General features: G+C 41.0%; 1 protein-coding gene and 1 long non-coding RNA gene across 6 annotated transcripts in view; one reads left to right on the plus strand and one right to left on the minus strand.

Annotated features, from left to right (window-relative positions):
- LOC138758831 (uncharacterized) overlaps window positions 1–25,139 on the minus strand; it is a 90,117-nt gene that overhangs the window by 45,008 nt on the left and 19,970 nt on the right. The window lies entirely within an intron of this gene.
- LOC138758829 (tumor necrosis factor receptor superfamily member 13B) overlaps window positions 1–25,139 on the plus strand; it is a 97,474-nt gene that overhangs the window by 19,564 nt on the left and 52,771 nt on the right. For all 4 annotated transcript variants that reach the window (XR_011354494.1, XR_011354495.1, XM_069928260.1 and 1 more), the window contains exons 2-3: window positions 3,425–3,545; window positions 4,732–4,848. Coding sequence is in view for 2 of the 4 variants with exons in the window: in XM_069928260.1 (XP_069784361.1) it covers window positions 3,443–3,545; window positions 4,732–4,848 (220 nt within the window). In the remaining 2 variants the exon portion in view is untranslated. The remainder of the gene's footprint in view (window positions 1–3,424; window positions 3,546–4,731; window positions 4,849–25,139) is intronic.

Genomic DNA, 25,139 nt, shown 5'->3' on the forward strand with positions numbered 1-25,139 from the left:
TTATTCCTTACCAACAGAGCCACACCACCCCATCTGCTCATCCTTTTGATACACTGTGTCAGTTCTCCATGAAATCCATCCTTTCGCCACATTTCCCTAATGGCAACTTTATACCTGCCAATCTGTAGTTGAACTACAAGGGCATTCACTTTATTTCTTATGCGGTGTGCATTTAAATACAAAACCTTTCACCTTTTATTTGTACTTTTGTCTGTGTCCTTGTGGAATTGCAACCCATCCCACTGGCTGTAACTTTTCCCTATTTTTTGTCCTTTCTCACAGATTCACTATCAGCTGTCACTACTTGTGCGACAACCGCCACTTCCTTCTTTGTTGTAAAGAGGCTCTGCTCAGCAGAGATAGAGTACCTTACGATGAAATGCAGACCTTCTACATGCCCAGTGTTAAGAGCCCAGCGGACCCTGTTCCAGTCCCAGCTGCTGCTGAACTGTAAAACTGCAGAACTGAATTTCCTCTCACTGTCTCAGAGAAAAAGCCTGTTTTACTCTCTCTGCTTGCAGAACCACATGACCCTCTTAGAACAGCAAGTTCCACACCAGACAGTCTGTGACCCCTATGAGTTCTTTTATCTGTTGCCTCTTTGTAAACAACAATCCATTAGTGAAGTCTCTTGGGCACTCTCCAAAGCTTTATGCAAAGGGTCTTGGCGCCAGCCTGTCTGGCATGAGCAGAGCTCCAGTATTTTAAATAAGATCTGTTTTGAAGTGTTTGTATGTGACCTACAGTAAAACACCTACCCAAATTTATCTCCTGAAATCATATCTATAAAAACATATCAAACACAACTTAATCTGTCACACCAGGAAATTCATGGCCACGCTGATTACTGGAGTTTATGTTCCGCTTTCGGCGAATGAAGGTGAAGCAATTAAGGGACTTTATGTTATCATAGTGAAGCCCACATGTCCCACCCGACAGTGCCATGATTCTAGCTGCCAACCTGAATGCAGTTCTACTAGTTTCAGCAGCATGTCAACTTGGCCACTTAAGGGGCAAACACCCTGAGTCGGGTGTGAACTAACATCCCTGGTGTGTACAAGGCTGCCGTTGCCCCTAATACTTGGATCATATATCGTTCCTGCTAACTACAGCATGTAGTCCACTGGCAAAACAAATGAAGTCAGTTTTCAGGGAGATGGCTGGGTGGGGGGGGGGGGGGGGGCACAGCAATGAAGACTGCTATAGGACTGCTTCGAGGCCACAGACTGGAGCTGTATCAGGTAGGTGGACATCTACAATGGACAGGTTAGCCTTGAGGGGTACACGAGTTCAGTGACTGGCTGCATCAAAAAGTTCATTGAGGATGTCACCAAGATCAAATGCTTCATCACCAGGGCTAACCAGGAACCACGGTTGGATGCAGAGCTCCAGACACTTTTCGAAGCTCATGATGCTGCCTTCAGGATAGGAGACAAAATAGCATTAAGATCAGCCAGGGCTGAACTCTCCCATGGAATGCAAAAGGCAAAGCATGGGTATAAACAGAAGATTTATAGACAGTTAGGTGATTCTAGCAACATGAGGCGTATGTGGCAAAGGATCAAAACTATAACAGACCACAAGACAACCTTGTGAGTCAAAGATGATGACACCTCTCTTCTGAACAGACTGAACATCTTCTATGCATGATTCAATAAGCACAGGCTGACACTGAAGAAAGCACTGTCCCCCAGATGAATGGGCACCCTACATAACCGTGGCAAGAAGAATCCTATCCAAGATGAACCAATGCAAGGCAGCAGGACCAGACAACATATCTGGTCAAGGGCTGAAGACTGCACAGACCAATTAAAAGAGGTCCTTACAGACATCTTCAGCAGTCCATCATCAATGCAGCAGTCCATTGACCCTATGAGTTTCAAGACAGCCACCATCATTCCAGTACCAAAGTATGCAACAGTAAAAGGCATCAATGACTACCCCCAGTGGCACTGACCTCCACCAATATGAAATGCTTCAAGCATCAAAACCCACCTCCCAGAGACACTGGACCCATTTCAATTTGCCTACTGACATATCCGTTCCATTGAGGATGCCTTGTCCCTCCACACTGTACTGACCCACCTGGAGAGCCACATTTCATACACCAGGCTGCTGTTCATAAACTTCAGCTCAGAATTTAGTCTAATTATTCTCCAGAGGCTGGTAGAGAAGCTGTTCTTGCTGGGACTCAATACCCCTTTCTGTAACTGGATTCTGGACTTCCAAACAAAAAGACCATATGGTGTGTTCACGTTGATAACAGAATGTTGATCACCCATCACACTAAGTATTGGCACACCCCAGGGCTGTGTGTTCAGCCCACTCCTGACCCATGCTTGCAATGCTAGATCCAGCTCCAATGGAGTCATCAAGATTGCAGATAACTTGACAGTAGTTGGCTCCTCAGCAACAAAGATGAGCCGTACTATAGAGAAGAGGTGGAAAATCTTGTGAAATGGTGTAAGAATAACAACCTGAGTCTGAAAGAGAGGTCGTGGGTTTCAGAAGGATGAGGGATGACAACCCTCCATTACACATTAATAGCTTGGTAGTGGAGAGAGAGGTGAGCACAAAGTTCTTTGGAGTCCACCTATCTGATTCTGGACACATAAGAACTCTTCACTTGTCAAGAAAGCTCAATAGTAACTACACTTCCTGAGAAGACTGAGGCAGGTGGGCCACAGGAGCTCTATCGCGTGCATCATGGCTGATTGCATCAGAGTGTGGTGTGGTTTTGTGGAACATTGGATCGAAAGTCAATCTGTAGGACCATGAGAGCAGCAGAGAGGATCACTGGAGTCTCCATCCCCTCCATCAATGTGAATAATTGAGTCATTGTCCAGAGGGCTTGTAAAATCATGGAGGAACCCGATCATCCTGCTTCCAACATCTTCCAGCTATTCCCATCAGGACAGAGATACAGGAGCATCAGAACCACCAGGCTGAAAAACAACTTCTTCCCACCGGGCAGTGAGACTGTGAATAACTGATAAACTGCTTAAACAAAGCTTTCAAAACTCTTATTCATGTAACAATATCTATTTATTTATTTATGTATGTATTGCATATGTATTGCTTGTCTGTTTGTGTCTGGTTCTGTGTTTGCACGATTTGTACTGAGGACCAGAGAACACTATTTCATCAGATTGTACTTGAACAATGGGATAATAAACTTGAACTTCACTGAAATGGCATGACATTCCTGAAAAAAGCTTGTCCAACATTCTATGTTGTCCTTCAGCCAATGCCAACCAGGAATAGACAGGCTAGCCCTCTAATGCTTTCATTTCTGGAGCCTTGTGGCCGAACTTTTCTGGGTTCACATTAACTGTAAGATGTTGGCTCGGGATTTGATTGACATGGTTTTGGTGCAAAAAGGTCAACAATGATAATGCTAATAATCTCTTCTCTCATTTTGAAGACCTTGTAACCTCGGAAGATGGGTAGCTGTTTGGATGATGAGTTCTGGGACGACCTACTGCGACGCTGCTCTAGTTGTCAACACTGTGGGCGAAACTGGCAGGCTTGCAAGTCCTCCTGTGGTTTGTACCCTCTCCATACCCGTTTCCACAGTCCATAAACATGTGGAATTGATTTCAGTCACAGCTTTGTGGAAGTTTTGCATCTTTGTTTCAGTTACAAGACAGAAAAAGAATTCTTGTTTCAATTCTCAGACAGACTAGAACAGGTTTCCAATCTATTCCTTGGGCCACATTCACCCGATCATATCAAAACCTTTTACAATGCTGAATATCACCCTTTGGTATTCATGCTCTCTATCAACAAGTAAAACACAAAGACCAAAAGAAAGACTGCTTTGTCCCAGATGAGAATTCTTCTCCAAAAACAGTCAGCCATATAACCTGTATACGGCTGAGATTGTCAGATCTCAGAAGCTAAGCAGGCTCAGGACGGGTCAGTATTTGGAACACAAGGTACTGTAGGTTTCTATGAGGGGCGCTGGACAAAGTGGCGACTCTCTGTCTGCCTTATGGTAGATAAAAGTTAAGGATTTCATGTATGTTCCATTCTAAATGTAGTAATTATGTGCAATAATAGAATCTTTAATCTTTTTATCTTTACCTTTATTTTACATTTTAAATATGTCTTTACAACATGGTAAAAGTTGATTCCAGTCATTGAAAACCATGCCACCCAAGTACACCCAATTAACCTACCAACCTTTTGGAGGGTAGGAGGGAACCAGAGCATTCGGAAAAAACCCACGCAGGTCACGGGGACAACGGACAAATTCCATAAAGACAACACCAGATTAGAATTCAGGTCGCACTAACCGCTACGCCTACCGAGCCATACTTTTCACTTCTGTGCCATTCAAATAAACCAGATCTTCTCCTTCATGTGAAGCTCAAATAATCTCTTTTAATAAATCTTAATCAAACCATCTCAAAACCTAAGCTTCCCCGGTAAATAAAAGGCCTTCCCTCTGCCTAAGATGATCACTTTCAACTTAGATTTAATTTGACAGGAAGGGTAACCCACATATTGTTGAATGCAGTTGAATTTCTTTGGGATGAAGACTGGATACTACCTGCTTCAAGTTACTGTCCAGACTACATCTTGCTCTTTCTTTCTTTATGACTATGGCTCTTTCTTTTTTTATGACTATGTTGATTCCAGCAACTAGACACTGAGTTGTCTTGCTTGGGATTCACTCTGCAACCTAATAGTTTGATTCTTACAACAGTGATTATCCCTTTATCATAGAGATTTGGAAATGCAATAAAGCTGCAGGATTTTATTGGGACAAACTGCTCCGCAAATGTATCAAATGTGCAGATGTGTGCGGCCAACACCCTCAACAATGCTCAGAAATTTGCTACGGTAAGGAATTTATGTTATTCCTATTGCTTTCTGTGAAAGCATCAAGACCAGTAATGTTCACGATTACAATCAGCCATCATGCTTTAATGACATCATTGCCAAGTGTGGTGACAATGTGCAAAGTCAAGGAAAAATATTCCAGTTCGTGGACATGATTTGCACGAGGGACATTTAAGAGGAATTTGGACAGGAACATGGATGGGAGATGTATTGAGGGCTATGGACTGGGTGCAGGTCAGTGGGACGAGGCAAAAAGAAATGGTTCAGCACAGACTAGAAGGGCCAAAGAAGCCTGTCTCTGTGTTGTAACGTTCTTTGGTTGTAAGGGTTGGTACCATTCTTTCTGATTAACCCCACTTTGTTTCAGGCAGCAGAGACACAATTGTGGAGTCCTTTTCATTTGTGAAGAGTCCTGGGCTGGGGGAATGGATTGGTTCAACAAAAATGTTTTTGAAAACTACAAATAATAGCCTCCTGCCATCTATTGACCTGGAGGAATTGCTGCTCTCGACAGCGCTATCCCCTGGTGCCTCCCCATTGTGACCCATTACATTACCATACAGTCTGAGCCAGAGAATCACTGCATACTGTTACGAGCCCAGAGGACCCCAAAACCCAGCAGCAATAGATATTCACCAAGACAAAAGTTGCTTTTAATTATCTTTAAACATGAAAATAGAATCAAACTTTAACTTATCTCTATTTACTTACTTAACCTAACAATCCCCTTCTAATTCTAAGTGCACGTTTATGTAACGTGTGTGTGTGTAAGATCAGAAAAGTTCTTTGGTTCATAGTCCAATCTCACTTCTCACTCCTCCAAGTTCACTGGTTGCAGGCAATTCTTATACTGTGCATTGAATTTAACATTTATAAAGTTCACCAGGCTTTGGTGCTTGAAATGTAAATGGTTACCACTCAGGAAGGATCTTGTGGATTTTCAGGGAGAGATTTGTTGTTCCAGGTCATCCACAACTGATGTACTTTCACCAGCCACTCCAGTGTCTTGCTGATGAAACTTGCCCCTTCAGGGTTCTCCAGATAATAACCTCTTTCTTTCAGTTCCTTTTTGTTTCTCCTATTCCAAGTGAAACATGAGACAGCCAGTCCTCTCCTCTTGTATGAGCCACAAAGGCTTTGACCAGTCTGTCTTCCAAAATGGGGCTTTCCCCAGGCTTGCCAGCTTGTCCCGTTCCAGTCCCAGCTGCTGTTACTGGCTGTCTGTCTGTCTCTCTCTCTCTGAGAGAAAGCCTGTTTGACTCTCTCTGCTTGCAAAACCACATGATCCTCTTAGAACAGAAAGCTCTACTCCAGACAGAAGGCGGCTCCAACAAGATCTTTCATCTGTTGCCTTTTGTAAACAACAATCCATTAGTAAAGTCTCTTGGGCACTCTCCAAAGCTCTTGCATTTCCAAAGATGGGTCTTCAACTCAAAACTTTGACTATTTCTCTCACCACAGATGGTGCCTGATCTGCTAGTGTTTCCAGCATTTTGTTTTTATTTCGGATTTCCAGCATCTGCAGATCTCTGATTTTCAAGTAATCTAGCGGCCTGGACTAACACCCCAGGGACCAGCAGCTGTTTAATTTGAATTCAGTTCATAATTTGGATTTAAAGCAATAAAACAAAAGAACTAGAATAAGCAATGATGATCATGACCTACTAGATTGCTGCAAGAACCCATCCAACTCACTAATGCTGTTCTCCAGGTTAACCCATACTGTTGACTCTTGGTGCCCTCAGAAATAGCCTGGCATTGCTGGTATTATCAAACAGGGATATAATAAATCTCGACATGCACCTGACATTGCATTGAGGCCTGGTGAATTCGCTCCAAGTCAACATCACAAATTCTACTCACAAACTTCTGGGGACTGCTACATTTGGAGAGATGTCCCACACACTGGTCAAGTACTCAGTCTGTGATAGTTTGTACTCACAGAGCCATACCTTATAATAGTCAGGCACCTCCATCACAGCACCACCCTTACCAGAGGTGGGAGCACAGGAATGGAAAGGTGGTAGGTAATAGCCTAGGACACTTGAACATTGACTCCAGAACCCAGGAACTGGCATGGCAAACATGGGCAAAATAATACTTAGAAGAAATACAAAGGTACAATATGTACCACAGGTGAGGGGCACCCATCACTGATCCAGCTCAAATCCTGAAAGATGTATCTACCAGACTTGCCCTGCAGCAGGTACCGAGAGAAGAAACACAGGGACAGAACCTCATCCTCACCAGATGCTTTGTCCACGACAGCTTTGATAGAAGCTACCACTGTCCAGACCTTGCAGAAATGAATTCTCCTCTTCTCCAATGAATTATGAGGCACAGCAAATATATTAAATGGGATCAGTTCAGCTTAGATCTGGTGCCGCAAAACTGATCATACATCGGACACTCTGGACCAGTAGCAGCAACAGAATCTGTGAAGTCACAGTCTGGCAAATCCTTCTCTCCACCATTATTGCCAAACTGCTGTCTAAATTCTGTTGTGTGCAGGAGTGGGTGGTACCACTTGTTGAGTGTTGTTGCATGCAAACATCTCTACATCTCATGTTATGATGGAAGGAAGTTCATCGATGGAGCTTGTTCATCATTGAACATCTCTGATTATCACTTTAAGATGGAAGGTCGAGTGGGCAATACATTTTGACTTCCTCTCATCACAACAGCCAGACAACTCTATTCACTCCACAATATCAAGGAACAGTGGGGCATTGGATATGGCAGAGGCTGTGGGACTAGTCAAAATCCTAGACCTTTGCTCCAGAACTAGTGTGTCTAGGGCTAGCTGTCCAGTTCAAGGTGAAGGACAGTCACAGTTCAGAAAAAACCAGAGACAAGGAGTAGAAGTATGAAAGAGACTCTGCACAATATACTGCGCAATTATCAAGGTGAAGGAAGCTGGAGACACTAAAGGCTGCAGATGCTGAAATCTGGAGTGATAAACAACTTGCTGTAGGTTGAAGAGCATCAATTCCAAGAAGGAATTGTCAACATTTTGGGTTGAGACCTTACATCATGTAAAAGAAGCTGTTGTCAGCAGCTCTTTCAATAGGTACCTACTCACCTGAACTTTGCAGGACAACTTTGCTCCAGACCTCTTCATAATCATGGACAAAAGAACTAAATTCCATCGGTGAAGTGAAAGTGACTGATCCTGATATTAAGTAACATTGTACCAAGTCACATCAAAGTCCTTTGGTAATCACTGGACATCAATGAATGCTGTGGTTGTTGGAGGTTAATCATTCCAGCCCCAATATATATATCTCTGTAGGTGTTATTCAAGGCATGGCCCAGCCCCAGTTATCTTCTAAAAGTCCCATCGATGAACTTCCTTCCATCATAACATGAGATGTAGAGATGTTTGCATGCAACAACACTCAACAAGCCATAATTACACACACAATTATCCATGCCCGTTTTATAAACATCGATAACAACACTACTCAACCTCCCTTGCTCCACTGAGAATAAACCCATCCTACCCAATCTCTCTTTCCACACATTATGCATTTTCTCTACTGCTACCACATACTTCAAAAATCTCAGCAACATTTTGATATTGGATTAAGGGGTAAGTGATGGGCAGAAAGATCTATTCTTGTGCTGTTTAACTCTATAGATAACCCCAATATTTTCTGTTGGTGGATGAGGGTTTGGAAGGTGGTTTCAGAGAAGGTGTTCAAGTTATTGCAGTCTATTACATAGAAATGGCGCATTGCTATCTCTGTGGGTCAATGATGGAAGAATAGTGGATGTGATGCTAATTGAGTGGGCTGCATATTTCTGAAGAGCATTGAACTTCCTGAGATTTTTTGCCACTGCACTCTTCCAGTCAAGTGGGGAATATTCCAGAGATTACAGATGCTGAAATCTAAAGCTAAATCTACTAGAGGAACTCATCAGATTGAGCAGGGTCAATGGTCAGCTTTGAGTCTAAACCATTTATCAGGACTGGTTAAATGTAGTAGAGAAGCCAGTCATGGAAGGAGTGGGACAAGAACCCCATGAGGAATTGGTCAATCAGGAAGATGTGAAACATGGGCAGGGGACTGGCAGATGCCAGACTGAGGGTGAGAGAAGCAAGAAACTAAGAGGTCAGGGAGAGGAAGGTGAGTCATACAAGTGGAGAGGGTGACTAGAAGATGAAGGTGTCAGTGGTGCAATCTGATAAGAAGATGTGAGAATGGTGGTATAAAGTGAGATGAGATGGAACTGAAAGGGCAGGGCAGGAGGAAATAAGAGAGACCAGAAGAATCCAATGCGGAAATGTGTGAAAATGTGAGGATGGCTCTATTGACCACAGTGGAGGAGATGCTATGTTGCTTGAAACAGAAGATTTCAGATGTCCTGGAATTAACAGACTTATCTTGAGGGCACACGATCAAGATAAGACATAGGAGCAGAAATAGACTATTCAGCCCATCAAGTCTGTCCTGAAATTTTCATGAGCTGATCCATTTCCCCACTCAGCCCCACTGCCCAGCCTTCTCCCCATAACCATTGATGCTCTGGCTAATCAAGAACCGATCAATCTCTGACATAAATAGACAATGATCTGGCCTCCACGCCATTTGAGGCAACAAATTCCACAGATTTACCACCCTGTGGATAAATAAATTCTTAAGCATCTTGTTCTAAGTGGATACCCTTCAATCATGAAATGGCCCCCTCTTGTCCTAGACTCTCCCACCATGGGAAGCAACCTTCCTATATCTACTCTGTTCAAGCCTTTCAACATTCGTTATGTTTCAATGAGATCCCCCTCATTCTCAGGCCAAGAGCTGTCAAATGCTCCTCATATAACCCTTTCATTCCCAGACATCCTCTGAAACCTCTCCAAAGCCAATCCATCCAGTCTTAAACAAAGAGCTCAAAACTGCTCACAATACTCCGTGATGTCTCAGTAGTGCCTTATGAAGTTTAACATCCCATCCCTGCTTTTATATTCTATTGCTCTTGAAATGAATGCCATCAGTGCATTTGTTTTCTTCACCACCAACTCAAAATGCAAGCTTACCTCCAGGAGGACTCCCATTGGCATCTGGGTATTTTCAATTTTCATCCCATTTCGAAAATAGTCTGCCTGTTTCTTTTTTTCTACCGAAGGGCACAACCGTACACTTTAAGACATTATATTTCATTTGCCACTTCTCTCCCTATCTTCCTCATCTAAGTCCATCTGCAACCTCCCTGTTCCCTCAACACTTCCTTCTTCTCCATCTACCTTCGGGTCATCTGCAAACATGGCCACAGAGCCATTCAGTCCATAATCTAAACCATTATGAACAACATATAAAAAAGTGACCCCAACATCGACCCCTGTGGAATACCACTCGCAGCCAACCAGAATATGATCCCTGTATGCCGACTCTTTGCTTCCTGCCAATCAGCCAATGCTCTACTCATGGGCTCTTATGAAGTAGCCTCATGTGTGGCACCTTGTCAAAGGCCTTCTGAAAATCCAAATATACAATATCCACTACTTCTCCTTTATCCAGCTTGCTTGTCCCCTCTTCAAAGGATTCCAATAGGTTTCCAAGATTTTCCTTTAAGGAAACTATGATGGCTTTGGCCTATCCTGTCATGTCCCTCCAAATACTCTGCAAACTCATACTTGCAACCAACATTTTCTCAATTACTGATGTCAGGCTAGTAGGTCTATAATTTCCTTTCTGCTGCTTCCTTTCCTTCTTGAACAGTGAGGTGACATTTGTGACTTCAGGACCATACCAGAATCTATTGTTTCCTGAAAGATCATATCAATGCTTCCACAATCTCCACCATTACTTCTTTCAGAACCAAAGGGTGGAATCCATCTGGTCCTGGAGACTTTTCCACCCTTAGTCCATTCAGCTTTCTGAGCACCTTCTCCTTTGAAAGAGTAAATGCATTCACTTCCCTTCCCTGATATCCTTCGACATCCAGCGCACTGCTAGTGTCTTCTACAGTGAAGACTGCTGCAAAATACTCATTTATTTCCTCTGGCATCTGCTTGTCTCCCCTTATTATTTCTTCGGCATCATTTTCTCGTGGTCCTACCTCTCATCTCTGTTTTACTCTTTATATACTTGAAGAAACTTTTTGTATCCTCTGATATTATTTGATAGCTTACTTTCACACTTCATATTTTCCCTCATGAGTTTTTAGATACCTTCTGCATTTTTAAAAATGCACCTCAAAAAACTCAATTAGGCTCGTGAGGTATGGCCTTCTCTTCACAAACCCATGCTGACTATCCGTGAGTAGAATGTACTTCTCCAAATGCTCATAAATCCTATCGTTAAGAATTCTCTCCAATAGTTTACACACCACTGACGTAAGGTTCACTGGTCTATTAATCCCAGGATTCTCATTATCTCTTTTAAACAAGGGGACCACATTTGCCATTCTCCAATACTCCAGCACCTCCCCTGTGGTCAAGGAGGACTCAAAGATCATAGCCAATGCCGCAGCTATCTCTTCCCTTCCTTCCCCCAGCAACCTGAGGTATATTGCGTCTGGCCCAAGGGATTTATCAATCTTAATGCATTTAAGAAGATCCAACACTTTATCTTCCTTAATCTCAACATCATCAGCATACAAGCCTGTCTATTCCGATCTCACCATGATCCAGGTCCTTTTCTCTAGTGAATACTAAAGCAAAGTATTCATTTAGGACCTCTTCAAGATTCAAGATTCAATTTTTTATCATAGTAATAAAACAGTGTCATGTTACATGAAATTTCCTTTGGCCTGCTGGAAGCAGACAGATTTGCCACCGGCAGGAATTGCCAAAGTATCTCAGAATCTTACAGTCAGACTTTCAGTTAGAGAGAGACAAAGTAAAGAGAGTTGCCTCTAGAGTCACTGAGTGCCCATAGATTTGCCTCCAGTCCATCCACAGCCCCCACAGCCACACAGAGGCCAGTCCAAACCATTGGCAACCAAAGCTCCATCTCCAAACTTTCAACATAGTCAGGAGCCCTTCAGTGCCCTCAGCACCTCCTCACATCCTGGTTCTGATATTTGGTACATCTCCAGCCAGTTCAAGCCAGTCTCCAGCAGTCCATAGCCTGGTGCAAGTCTCTCGACAGCAGCCCACAGCTCCCCATGAGTTGCCAGCAGTCTGCAGCATGCACTGGTCCCTTAGCAGTAAAGCCCCCCTCACTAGTCCGCCACTGTGGTCACCGCCCCAGGTCGTCTCCTCTGCTTCCACTTCTCAGACAGGTTGGGGGGGGTGGTGGGGGTGATCTTCCCATCCTCTCGTGCCCTGCTCCAATCCTCTGCTTTTCCAGAGTCTTCAGCCCCTCATGGCTGCTGCAAATTGGGCGCAGACCCGCAGTCGCAGGATTTCAAATAAAATCACCGTTGGCTCCCCCATTGGACCGTTCAAAGCCTGTGCAGAGCCAGTAGCAGTTGACTGGGTGGCCGGACCCCACGGGAATGTTGCACCTCCACACCCTTGCTCCCCGCAGATTTGCAACAGTGGTAGCACTCCCACTACAGTGCAACAGCACCAACACCTTTCCTACTACAAATAAAATCCTCTAGACATGTTGTCACCTTTATTTTTAAGCGGCCCTACCTTGATTTTCATCATCCTTCTGTTCTTCACATACATATAGAATGCCTTAGGGTTCTCCTTCATCCTTCTCATGTCCACTTCAAGCTCTCCTAATCTGATTCCAATTTAGTTTTCCTAGTTCCTGCCTCATCCCATTGTAATTAGCCCTTCCCCAAATTGAACACTTCCCCATTTTGTTTGGTTTTAACCTTGCCCATAGCTATGCTAAAGCTCAGGGAGTTGTGGCCACCATCATCAAAATGTTCCTCACTAATAGGTCTGTTAAAAGTCCAAAGGACCCCAAAACCTAGCAGCAATAGATATTCACCACGACAAATGGTTACTTAAACAAAAGTTCTTTTTAATTATCCTGAAACATGAAAAAAGAATCAAACTTTAACTTATCACTATTAACTTAAGTTACCCAACTTAACCCCCTTCTACTTCTAAGTGCACGTGTATGTAATGTGTGTGTGAATTTAAGAAAAGTTCTTTTGTTCACTGTTCAATCTCACTTCTCCTTCTTCCAAGTTCTCTGGTTGCAGGCAATTCTTATACTGTGCACAGAATTTAACATGTATAAAGTTCACCAGGCTTTGGTGCTCAAAAAGTAAATGTTTCCCACTCAGGAAGGTTCTCGTAGGGTTTGCAGAGAGAGATGTGTTGTTCCAGGATTTCCACAACTAAGGTACCACCATTAGTCACCTCAATGTCTTGCTGATGAAACTTGCCCCATCAGGATTCTCCAGATGATAACCTCTTTCTTTCTACCACAGAGTTCCTTTCTGTTCCACTTATTCCAAGAGACATCAGACAGATAGCACTTCCAGCCATCCGCCACTCTGGAGCTTCTGTTTCAGTTCCAACAAGCTTCTCCTGGCTTGTTTCAGCTGTGTGTCTCTCTCTCCATCTCTCTGAGATTCCAACTGTCAGTCACGTGTCCTTCTCTCTCTCTCACTTGCAAAACCCCCCACCTTCTCCAGCAAACAATAGGAGTTAGTCTTCTGCTCCCATCTGTTGTTTGAGGTAAACAAACCTCACAATGACCTCTGAGTGAGCACTTTGCAGAGAGGTCAAGAGCCTTGCAAAAAGTATCAACACAACCTCTCAGGTTGTTCTTCCAAGACAATAGCCTATTCATTTCATGACATCATTTCAATTAGCACCTACTTGTGAAATGTGCATAACATTCTCCATAGTTTCTGTAAAGTCACTGAATATGAATTCAGTATTTCAAATAAGATCCATTTTAAAGTGTGTGTAAGTATGTATCCCTCTCTAATTTTACCAATTTATCTCCCAAAAACATCTCCAAATATTCCATCACAGGTCCATCACCTGATCAGGTTCATTACCCAGTACCAGATCCAGTATGACCTCTCCTCTCATCAGCTGGTCCACATACTCTATCAAGAATTCTTCTTGGACACACTTTACAAATTCTGCCCCATCTATCTCTCTTGCCAGTCAACATTAGGGAAGTTGGTCTCCCATGACAACAACCATGTAATTTCTGCACCATTCCAAAATCTGCCTGCCTGCTATATGGGGGCCTATAGACTACTCCCGGTACAGTGATTGGTTCCTTCCTATTTCTGACTTAGATCCACATTAACTCAATATACACTCCCTCTACTGTGTCCTCCCTTTCTACAGCCATGATACCAGCTATGACCAGTAATGCTACTCCCCCCACCTCTGTCTGACCTCCTATCATATTATTTAAAAAAAACCACTTTATTTAAGATTTTCAAAATACATAAGAAATAATACATAAAAATAAATGCAAAATAAACTAAAAAAAAAACCATCCCCCACCCCCTCTCAGCAAGCACCACAGCACCACAAGGGTAGCAAAAAAAAAAACCCATATATCAATTAATTACATACATAGCCTTCCAGACTTCTGGGGGGATTCCATCCATGCCTGCTGCTTTGCCACTTTTCAGTTGTTCGATTGCCTTATATGTCTCATCCAGGGTGGGAACCTCATCCAGCTCTAGCCTTAGGGGCTGTTGAGGGAGCTGGAGCAGGGCGGAATCTTGGACTGAGCGGTTGGTACTGAAAAGAGATTGGAAGTGTTCTGACCATCGGTTGAGGATGGAGATCTTGTCGCTGAGGAGGACTTTGCCATCTGAGCTGCGCAGCGGGCTTTGGACTTGGGGTGAGGGGCCGTACACAGCCTTTAGAGCCTCGTAGAAACCCCTGAAGTCGCCAATGTCCGCGCTGAGCTGTGTTCGTTTGGCGAGGCTAGTCCACCACTCATTTTGGATCTCCCGGAGTTTGCGCTGAAGATGGCTGCATGCGCGACGGAAGGCTTGTTTCTTCTCTGGACAGGACGGCTCTGCATGCCAAACTGCATGAGTTTTTCAAGCTTTGTTGGGACCAAGGTAAACTGCCTCAGGATCTTCGTGATGCCACCATCATCACCCTGTACAAAAACAAAGGCGAGAAATCAGACTGCTCAAACTACAGGGGAATCACGTTGCTCTCCATTGCAGGCAAAATCTTCGCTAGGATTCTACTAAATAGAATAATACCTAGTGTCGCTGAGAATATTCTCCCAGAATCACAGTGCGGCTTTCGCGCTAACAGAGGAACCACTGACATGGTCTTTGCCCTCAGACAGCTCCAAGAAAAGTGTAGAGAACAAAACAAAGGACTCTACATCACCTTTGTTGACCTCACCAAAGCCTTCGACACCGTGAGCAGGAAAGGGCTTTGGCAAATACTAGAGCGCATCGGATGTCCCCCAAAGTTCCTCAACATGATTATCCAACTGCACGAAAACCAACAAGGTCGGGTCAGATACAGCAATGAGCTCTCTGAACCCTTCTCCATTAACAATGGCGTGAAGCAAGGCTGTGTTCTCGCACCAACCCTCTTTTCAATCTTCTTCAGCATGATGCTGAACCAAGCCATGAAAGACCCCAACAATGAAGACGCTGTTTACATCCGGTACCGCACGGATGGCAGTCTCTTCAATCTGAGGCGCCTGCAAGCTCACACCAAGACACAAGAGAAACTTGTCCGTGAACTACTCTTTGCAGATGATGCCGCTTTAGTTGCCCATTCAGAGCCAGCTCTTCAGCGCTTGACGTCCTGCTTTGCGGAAACTGCCAAAATGTTTGGCCTGGAAGTCAGCCTGAAGAAAACTGAGGTCCTCCATCAGCCAGCTCCCCACCATGACTACCAGCCCCCCCACATCTCCATCGGGCACACAAAACTCAAAACGGTCAACCAGTTTACCTATCTCGGCTGCACCATTTCATCAGATGCAAGGATCGACAATGAGATAGACAACAGACTCGCCAAGGCAAATAGCGCCTTTGGAAGACTACACAAAAGAGTCTGGAAAAACAACCAACTGAAAAACCTCACAAAGATAAGCGTATACAGAGCCGTTGTCATACCCACACTCCTGTTCGGCTCCGAATCATGGGTCCTCTACCGGCACCACCTACGGCTCCTAGAACGCTTCCACCAGCGTTGTCTCCGCTCCATCCTCAACATCCATTGGAGCGCTCACACCCCTAACGTCGAGGTACTCGAGATGGCAGAGGTCGACAGCATCGAGTCCACGCTGCTGAAGATCCAGCTGCGCTGGATGGGTCACGTCTCCAGAATGGAGGACCATCGCCTTCCCAAGATCGTATTATATGGCGAGCTCTCCACTGGCCACCGTGACAGAGGTGCACCAAAGAAAAGGTACAAGGACTGCCTAAAGAAATCTCTTGGTGCCTGCCACATTGACCACCGCCAGTGGGCTGATAACGCCTCAAACCGTGCATCTTGGCGCCTCACAGTTTGGCGGGCAGCAGCCTCCTTTGAAGAAGACCGCAGAGCCCACCTCACTGACAAAAGGCAAAGGAGGAAAACCCAACACCCAACCCCAACCAACAAATTTTCCCTTGCAACCGCTGCAACCGTGTCTGCCTGTCCCGCATCGGACTGGTCAGCCACAAACGAGCCTGCAGCTGACGTGGACTTTTTACCCCCTCCATAAATCTTCGTCCGCGAAGCCAAGCCAAAGACATACATAGACTGTGTGATCTCACAAACTTCTAATAAAAAGATTTAAGATATTTCTAAGCCCATATATTCCAAATAGGGTGACCACATCTGGACAAAAAAATAATAATTATCATGCAAATTATGATATTTTCTCCATATAAATGCAAGACCTCAATTCAATATGCCAACGAGCTATGTTTACTTCTACATTATCCTTCCAAGGAATCACAATACATTTCCGTGCTACCGCCAATGTTAAACGAACAAAAGCTATCTGAAACTTGTCCAACCCCAAACCAGTCAAAGAATCGATATAACCCAGCAAAAAATTTTCTGGGTCTAATGGCAATTTAATTTTAAATCGTTTTTCAAAAAATACTCTAATCTTTTTCTCAAAATAGTTGAACTTTATCACAAAGCCAAACTGTGTGTAAAAATGTTCCAATATGTAATCCACATCTAAAACATAAGTCTGAATGACTAAATCCATATTTTTCCAATTTCTCAGGACTCAAATATAACTGATGTTAAAAATTATAATTAACTAAACTATATCTTACATTAAGTAATTTAGTCACCCTATCTTGACACATAACTTCCCAATTCTCCTGAGGTATATCATAAGATAAATTTTCTTCCCATTAATTTCTAGATTTATTTAAATTTGGTTTATTCATACTATCTTGTAACAAAGCATACATATCAGAAATAAATCCCTTTTTTAATGTATGCAAAAACTCAAACTTTGTTAATTCAGGTAGTTTCATTTCTCTTCCAAAATTATCCCTTATCAAAGCTCAGACTTGATAATACACAAATAAAGAATTAAATGGTATTCCAAATTTTTACCGAAGTCGATTAAAAGAAAGAAACTGTCCTTCTTCAAAACAATCCTCAATCTCCTTTATACCCTCAGAGTCTCCCATACCTTTAAGTACATATTATTAATTGAGAAAAGAGTTTGGGTCAAAATCTTACCCCTCAAACCTATAGTAAAATTCCTTTTAGTCCAAATCCCTAATAAATGTTTATTATATCCCTGTAATAAACAAGAATTCCACTTAAATATAAATTGATGCACATGAAATTCAGAAATACTAGCTAACTCCACTTTGGCCCAACTAGGAGGTTGTGTAATATCTAACATCCTATCAACAAATTTTAATTGAGCAACCTCGTAATAATTTTGAAAATGAGGTAATTGAAGTCCTCCTAAGTCATATTTCCAAGTCAGTTTCTGTAATGCTACCCTAGCTAACTTTCCTTTCCAAAAAAATGTCCTTACCGCCATATTCAAATCCTGAAAAAATACCTTTGGAAGTGAACATGGAATCGATTTAAAAAGATATTGAATACAGAGAAAGATATTAATCTTAATACAATTTACCAGGCCCATTAATGTTAACGGAAGATCTTTCCATTTATTCATATCCATTTTAATCTTCTTCAATAATGGTAAATAATTTAATTTATATAGATTGATATAAATCTATATAACAATTACCCCTATATATTTAATTTACTCAGACCATCGCAATTTTGTAATCTCTTTACACTCGTTGTAATCACCACCTGAGATTGGTAATATTTCACTCTTATCCCAATTTACTTTGTACTCAGACAATACTCCATATTACTCCAGACACTTTTGCAAATGTTTCAAAGATTGTTCTGGATGTGTTAAATATATCAATACATCATTGGCAAATAAATTAATCATATTCATCTTCTGCAATTTTCATCCCTTTAATATTAGTATTTTGTCTAATTGCTTGAGCTAATGGTTCTATGATCAATGCAAATAGGGCTGGTGATAATGGACAACCTTGATGCGTTGAACATGATAGTTTAAATGATGAAGAGGTATGACAATTCGTCACCACCCTGGCAACTTTTCTTTCTTTCTTTAGCTTGGCTTCGCGGACGAAGATTTATGGAAGGGTAATGTCCAAGTCAGCTGCAGGCTCGTTTGACAAGTCCGATGTGGGACAGGTAGACACGGTTGCAGCAGTTGCAAGGGAAAATTGGTTGGTTGGGGTTGGGCATTGGGTTTTTCCTCCTTTGTCTTTTGACAGTGAGGTGGGCTCTGCGGTCTTCTTCAAAGGAGTTGCTGCACGCCGAACTGTGAAGCACCAAGATGCATGGTTTGAGGCGATATCAGCCCACTGGATTTTTATATAATGCCTTAACCCAACCAGTAAAAAAGGGTCCAAAATTAAATTTTTCTAAAACTTTAAATGAAAAATTCCATTCAACCCTATCAAATACTTTTTCTGCATCAAGTGCGACAATCATTGTTTGGATGGGCTGCTGCCTCAAAGCATTGATCAAAGTAATCAGTCTAAGAATATTATCTCAAGCATACCAATTCTTAATAAAACCTGCTTGGTTGGCATGTACCAAATGAGATAAATGCTTAGCAAGTCTATTTGCCAATATTTTAGCTATTATTTTATAATCTACATTTAATAAAGAAATTGGTAGATATGAAGCTACATTCAATGGATCTCTGTCTTTCTTTGGAATTACTGTAATTATCACTCTTGAAACAGGGTCTGGTAATTATTGTTCATCTGTTATTTGTTGGAGCACATCCATAAATATAGGAAACAAATCTTCATAAAACACCTTTTAAAATTCTACAGTAAGCCCATCTTCTCCAGGAGATTTCCCATTTGGTATAGCCTGTACAGCTTTCTTAATTTCAAAATCTGTAAATGGAGACTCCAGTTCTTTAACTTAATCCTTTCCTAAAGCTGGCAAATCCAAAGCAGAAAAAAAGGATTCAATAGAACCATTATCTTGAACCACTTCAGAAGCATATAATCTTTGAAAAAATGACCAAAATTAATCATTAATTTCTTGAGGTTTATATGTAACTATATTGAATTCTTTTTAACAGTATTAATAGTCCTCAAAACTTGTTCAGTCTTCAACTGCCAAGCTAATACCTTATGGGCTCTATCCCCTAATTCATAATAACGCTGAATTAACCACTCAAATTGATATGTTTGCAAAGTATTAAAACAAAGTTTCAAGTTAGTCAATACCGCCTTTTTATCTTCAGTAATTTTTTTTGGAATTCCTTTTCCAAATCAGTTATCTGTTTCTCCAACGTCAAACTTTCTGCCAAATATTGTTTCTTAACTTTTGCTGAATAACTAATAATTTGACCCTGTAAATATGTTTTCAAAGCATCCCACAAAAGAAAATTACTTTGCACAGAATTAGTATTTATACTTAGAAAAGAAGCAATTTATTCTTTAGTATAGTTAATGAACTCAGGTTCTTTCAATAACATTGAGTTAAATCTCCATTGGTAACTTCAGAACCGACACAAGATATGAATAGCATAGAATGTCTTGATGAATAAAAAGAGAAATCTTTCTCTGTTGGATTTAACCTTCTCCAAATTTCCACCAAATTCAAATCCTTCATCAAAGATGCCAAGAGAACAGCCATCTTAGATTTATTTTTTTTATAATTTTTTATTTTTCACACTGTGAACCATATCAACCAAAATATATACAAACATTTCTCATTAAATATACACAATGGCATTTTCCCCCTTTTTCCCCCCTTCCCACCCCCTCCAAAACCAATAAATATTCAACATATACAATACAATAAAATCATAAAACAATGTTATCACACAATGAAAAATAAACAAGAAAAATGCATCATCTGTTTTTAAACATTGAATCAAATCGTTTTGTCTTCTTATCATTTTAGGGGGTGAAGGTCCGAGGCAAGCTCTCTCTGTTATGTTCCATGTACAGTTCCTAAATTTGTTTGAACAATGTGACTTTATTTTTTAAATTATATGTTATTTTTTCCAATGGAATACATTTATTCATTTCTATGTACCATTGCTGTATTCTCAGGCTCTCTTCTGATTTCAAAGTTAACATTATACACTTTTTTGCTACTGCTAAGGCTATCATAATGAATCTTCTTTGCGCTTTATCTAATTTGAGGCCTAATTCATTACTTCTTATGTTTCTTAAAAGAAAGATCTCTGGACTTTTTGGTATGTTATTTTTTTGTGATTTTATTTAATATCTGATTTAGATCTTCCCAAAATGTATTCACTTTCGTACATGCCCAAATTGCATGTATTGTTGTTCCCATTTCCTTCTTACAGTGAAAACATCTATCCAATAATGTTGGATCCTATTCTTTTAATTTTTGAGGAGCAATATATAACCTGTGTAACCAATTATACTGTATCATGCATAACCTTGTGTTTATTGTATTCTTCATAGTTCCAGAACATAACTTTTCCCATGCTTCATTTTTTATCTTTATGTTTAAATCCTTTTCCACTTTTGTTTAGGTTTATAGCTTATTTCATCATTTTCCTTATCTTGCAGCCTAATGTACATGTTCGTTATAAATCTTTTAATTATCATTGTGTCTGTAATCACATATTCAAAGCTGTTTCCTTCTGGTAATCTCAATCTGTTTCCCAATTTATCCTTTAAATATGCTTTCAGTTGGTGATATGCTTTCAGTTGGTGATATAACCATGAGTTATTCCATATTTGTACTTCAACTGTTCAAATGTTAATAAATTATTTCCCAAAAAACAATTTTCTATTCTTTTGATTTATTTTCTTTCCCATTCTCTGAAGGAAAAGTTATCTATTGTAAAAGGGATTAATGAGTTTTGTGTCAATAACAATTTTGGTATTTTGTAATTTGTTTTTTTCCTTTCTAAGTGGATCTTCTTTCATATATTAAGCAAATGATACAATACTGGTGAGCTTTTATATTGCACCAGCTTTTCATCCTACTTATAAAGTATATGTTCCAGTACCTTCTCCCCTAGTTTATCTAGTTCTATCTTAGTCCAGTCTGGTTTTTCCCTTGTCTGGTAAAAGTCTGATAAATACCTTAATTGTGTGGTTCTATAATAATTTTTAAAGTGTGGTAACTACAAACCACCTTGGTTATACCTCTCTGTTAATTTATCTAACGCTACCTTCAGTTTCCCCCCTTTCCACAAGAATTTCCTTATTATTTTCTTTAGTTCATTAACGAACTTCTCTGTTAAGGGAATTGGTAACGATTGAAATAAGTATTGTATCCTTGGAAAGACATTAATTTTAATGCAATTTACCCTCCCTAACAACATTAGTTGTAATTCTTTCCAATGTTTTAAGTCTTTCTGCAATTTGTTTATTAGTGGCTGATAATTTAGTCTGTACAAGTGGCTTAAGTTATTATCTAACCTGATCCCTAGGTATCGGATTGCTTGTGCTTGCCATTTAAATGGTGATCCTTTTTTAAATTCTGTATAATCCGCATTACTCACTGGCAACACTTCACTTTTATTTGCATAGATCTTATAACTCGATATTTTTCCATATTCCTTCAATTTCTTATGTAATTCTTTTATTGATATTTCAGGTTCTGTTAGGTATACTATGATGTCATCTGCAAATAAGCTGATTTTATACTCCTCCTTTATTTTTACCCCTTTTATTTTATTTTCTGTTCTTATCAGTTATCCCAGTGGTTCTATTGCTAAGGCGAACAATGAGGGGGATAATGGACATCCCTGTCTAGTTGACCTACTTAATTTAAATTGGCTCGATACATATCCATTTACTGTTACCTTCACCAACGGTCCATTATACAATGCTTTAATCCAATTAATATATTTTTCTGGTAGATTGAACCTCTGTAATACTTTAAATAAATAGTTCCACTCTACTCTGTCAAAGGCTTTTTCTGCGTCTAAAGCAACAGCCACTTTGGTTTCTTATTTCCTTGAACTGCATGAATTAGATTAATAAGTTTACAGACATTATCCGCTCTTCGTCTTTTCTTAATAAATCCAGTTTGATCTTGTTTTACTATTTTTGGTACACAATCAGCCAATCTGTTTGCTAATAATTTCACTATTATCTTATAATTTGAGTTAAGTAGCGATATTGGTCTATATGATGCTGGTGTTAATGAATCCTTCCCCGTCTTTGGTATTACTGTAATTATTGCTGTCTTACATGAATCTGGCAAGTTTTGTGTTTCTTCTATCTGGTTCATTACTTCCAGGAGAGGAGGAATTCTTTGGCTTGGCTTTGCAGACGAAGATTTATGGAGGGGGTAAAAAGTCCACGTCAGCTGCAGGCTCGTTTGTGGCTGACAAGTCCGATGCGGGACAGGCAGACACGATTGCAGCGGTTGCAGGGGAAAATTGGTTGGTTGGGGTTGGGTGTTGGGTTTTTCCTCCTTTGCCTTTTGTCAGTGAGGTGGGATCTGCGGTCTTCTTCAAAGGAGGTTGCTGCCCGCCAAACTGTGAGGCGCCAAGATGCACGGTTTGATGCGTTATCAGCCCACTGGCGGTGGTCAATGTGGCAGGCACCAAGAGATTTCTTTAGGCAGTCCTTGTACCTTTTCTTTGGTGCACCTCTGTCACAGTGGCCAGTGGAGAGCTCGCCATATAACACGATCTTGGGAAGGCGATGGTCCTCCATTCTGGAGACGTGACCCATCCAGCGCAGCTGGATCTTCAGCAGCGTGGACTCGATGCTGTCGATCTCTGCCATCTCGAGTACTTCGACGTTAGGGATGTAAGCGCTCCAATGGATGTTGAGGATGGAGCGGAGACAATGCTGGTGGAAGCGTTCTAGGAGCCATAGGTGGTGCCGGTAGAGGACCCATGATTCGGAGCCGAACAGGAGTGTGGGTATGACAACGGCTCTGTATAATAACTCTTTAAATGTTTTCTAAAATTCTATTGGGAATGGATCCTCTCCTGGTGTTTTATTGTTCAGCAGCTTTTTAAATACATCCTTTATTTCAAATGGTTTTATCAGTTTGTTTTGTTCTTCTTCTTGCAATTTCAGCAGGTCAATTTTAGCTAAAAACTCTTCTATTTTATCATCTTTCCCCTTGTTCTCAGTTTAGTATAAATGTACATATAATTCCTAAAAGTTTTCATTAATTTCTATTAATGTTTGTCCTTTTCCCTTGATGCCAATATAGTTCTTTTAGGTTGTTCTGTTTTAAGTTGCCAAGCTAATATTTTATGTGTTTTTTTCTCCCAGTTCATAATACTTTTGCTTTGTTTTCATTATGTTCTTCTCCACCTTGTATGTTTGCAAGGTTTCGTATTTTATTTTTTTGTCTGCCAATTCTCTCTTTTTCGATATATCATTCCTTTTTACTAGTTCCTTTCTGTACTTACTATCTCCTTTTCCAACTGCTCTATTTCCCGATTATAATCCTTTTTCATCTGCCCTCTAATGAAGGCTTTCATTGTTTCCCATAGTATAAACTTATCTTTCACCGATTCCATGTTTATTTAAATGTTTTAATTTGGCGTTTAATTAACTTTCTAAATTCCTGCCTTTTAAGTAGCATGGAGTTTAACCTCCATCTATATGTTCTTGGTGGGATGTCTTCCAGTTCTATTGCTAATAACAGGGGTGAATGATCAGATAGTAGTCTAGCTATCTAGTAGTTAGTTTTCCTAACTCTCCCTTGAATATGGGCTGACAACAAAAAGTTATTTACTTCTATTTCTTCAGCTGTTTCTTGTTCTTCCACATTTTCTACTCTTTTCCCTATTTCTGTCATGACCAGCTCTAAACATTGCATTTTATCTTCTGATCTTTTCATTTTTCTTTTAATTGCACAAAATTCTAATGATAACCATTATTTTAATACTCTCATTTGTTCTTCAAAAAAGGCTTTATCTATATTCTGTCCAATCTGTTTTAACCTATTTCTCTGTGAAGATCTTGCTCTTCTTCTGTGTCTGTGTCTTCTTCTTCTCTTTGAATCTGTGTCTCTTCTGATTCTCCTGATGAGTTGCTTGTATCACTTTGTCAGGCCTCTTCTTGCTAGGCCTCTGGTTGTTGATCCTCCCCTCCTGGGCTGCTCATCTGTCGGGCCTTCTGCTGCTTCTCCTCTTGCCGTTCATCCCGTCGACTTTCTTCCTCGCCTGGTTCCTCACTCCCTCTCCTGCTGCCTTCCTCATCTTCCAGCTGAGAGCCCTGGTGTCAGGCATCCCTCAGCTGGTCGTGCCATGGTTGCCCGCTCCTCGGCTGAGCCCCCCTCCCGTCGGTGTTTCCTTTTACCTTTGATTGCGCACTGCGCACTTTTGTTTTGCTCAGAGAGCCATTTTTGCAGTCCACTGGTTGGAGGGTTGCAACTCCACGGGGCCGGCACCAACCTCGGAGATCAGGCTTCCTGTTCCTTCATGCAGGTAAGGCCTTCTTCTTTCTTTTCTGGTGACTTTTCTTCTTTTTTCCCCATTGTTTTTACTTTTTCCTTCTTGGGTGCCATCTTCTTTCTCTTCTCTGCAACTTTATCTTTTATTTCTTATACTTTATATTTGTTAATATTTTGTCTTTTCGTGACTTTTTTTCTTTTTTCTCGAGAAGGCTGGTTTTACCCTAGGGCCACTACTCCATCACGTGATTCTCACCCCATCTTAGATTTCTTTATATTTTTTGAAGATTTATCCAATAACGGATCCAAATCACAGTTAAAATCTCCTTCAATTAAAATATTTTCATTCGCCTGGTTTAATGTTAAAAAAGTTTCAGATATAAATCGCTCATCATCTACATAGGTGCATTGAGATTCAGTAATGTCCATGCTTCTACAAAAATCTTTCAATTCACCATTAAAACTCTACCAGCTGTTTCAGAAAATGATTCCAGTTCAAACGGTATCTTCTTATGAACCAAAATCGCCA

This window comes from Narcine bancroftii, chromosome 3 (genome assembly GCF_036971445.1).
Source record: "Narcine bancroftii isolate sNarBan1 chromosome 3, sNarBan1.hap1, whole genome shotgun sequence".
Taxonomy (NCBI): Eukaryota; Metazoa; Chordata; class Chondrichthyes; order Torpediniformes; family Narcinidae; genus Narcine; species Narcine bancroftii.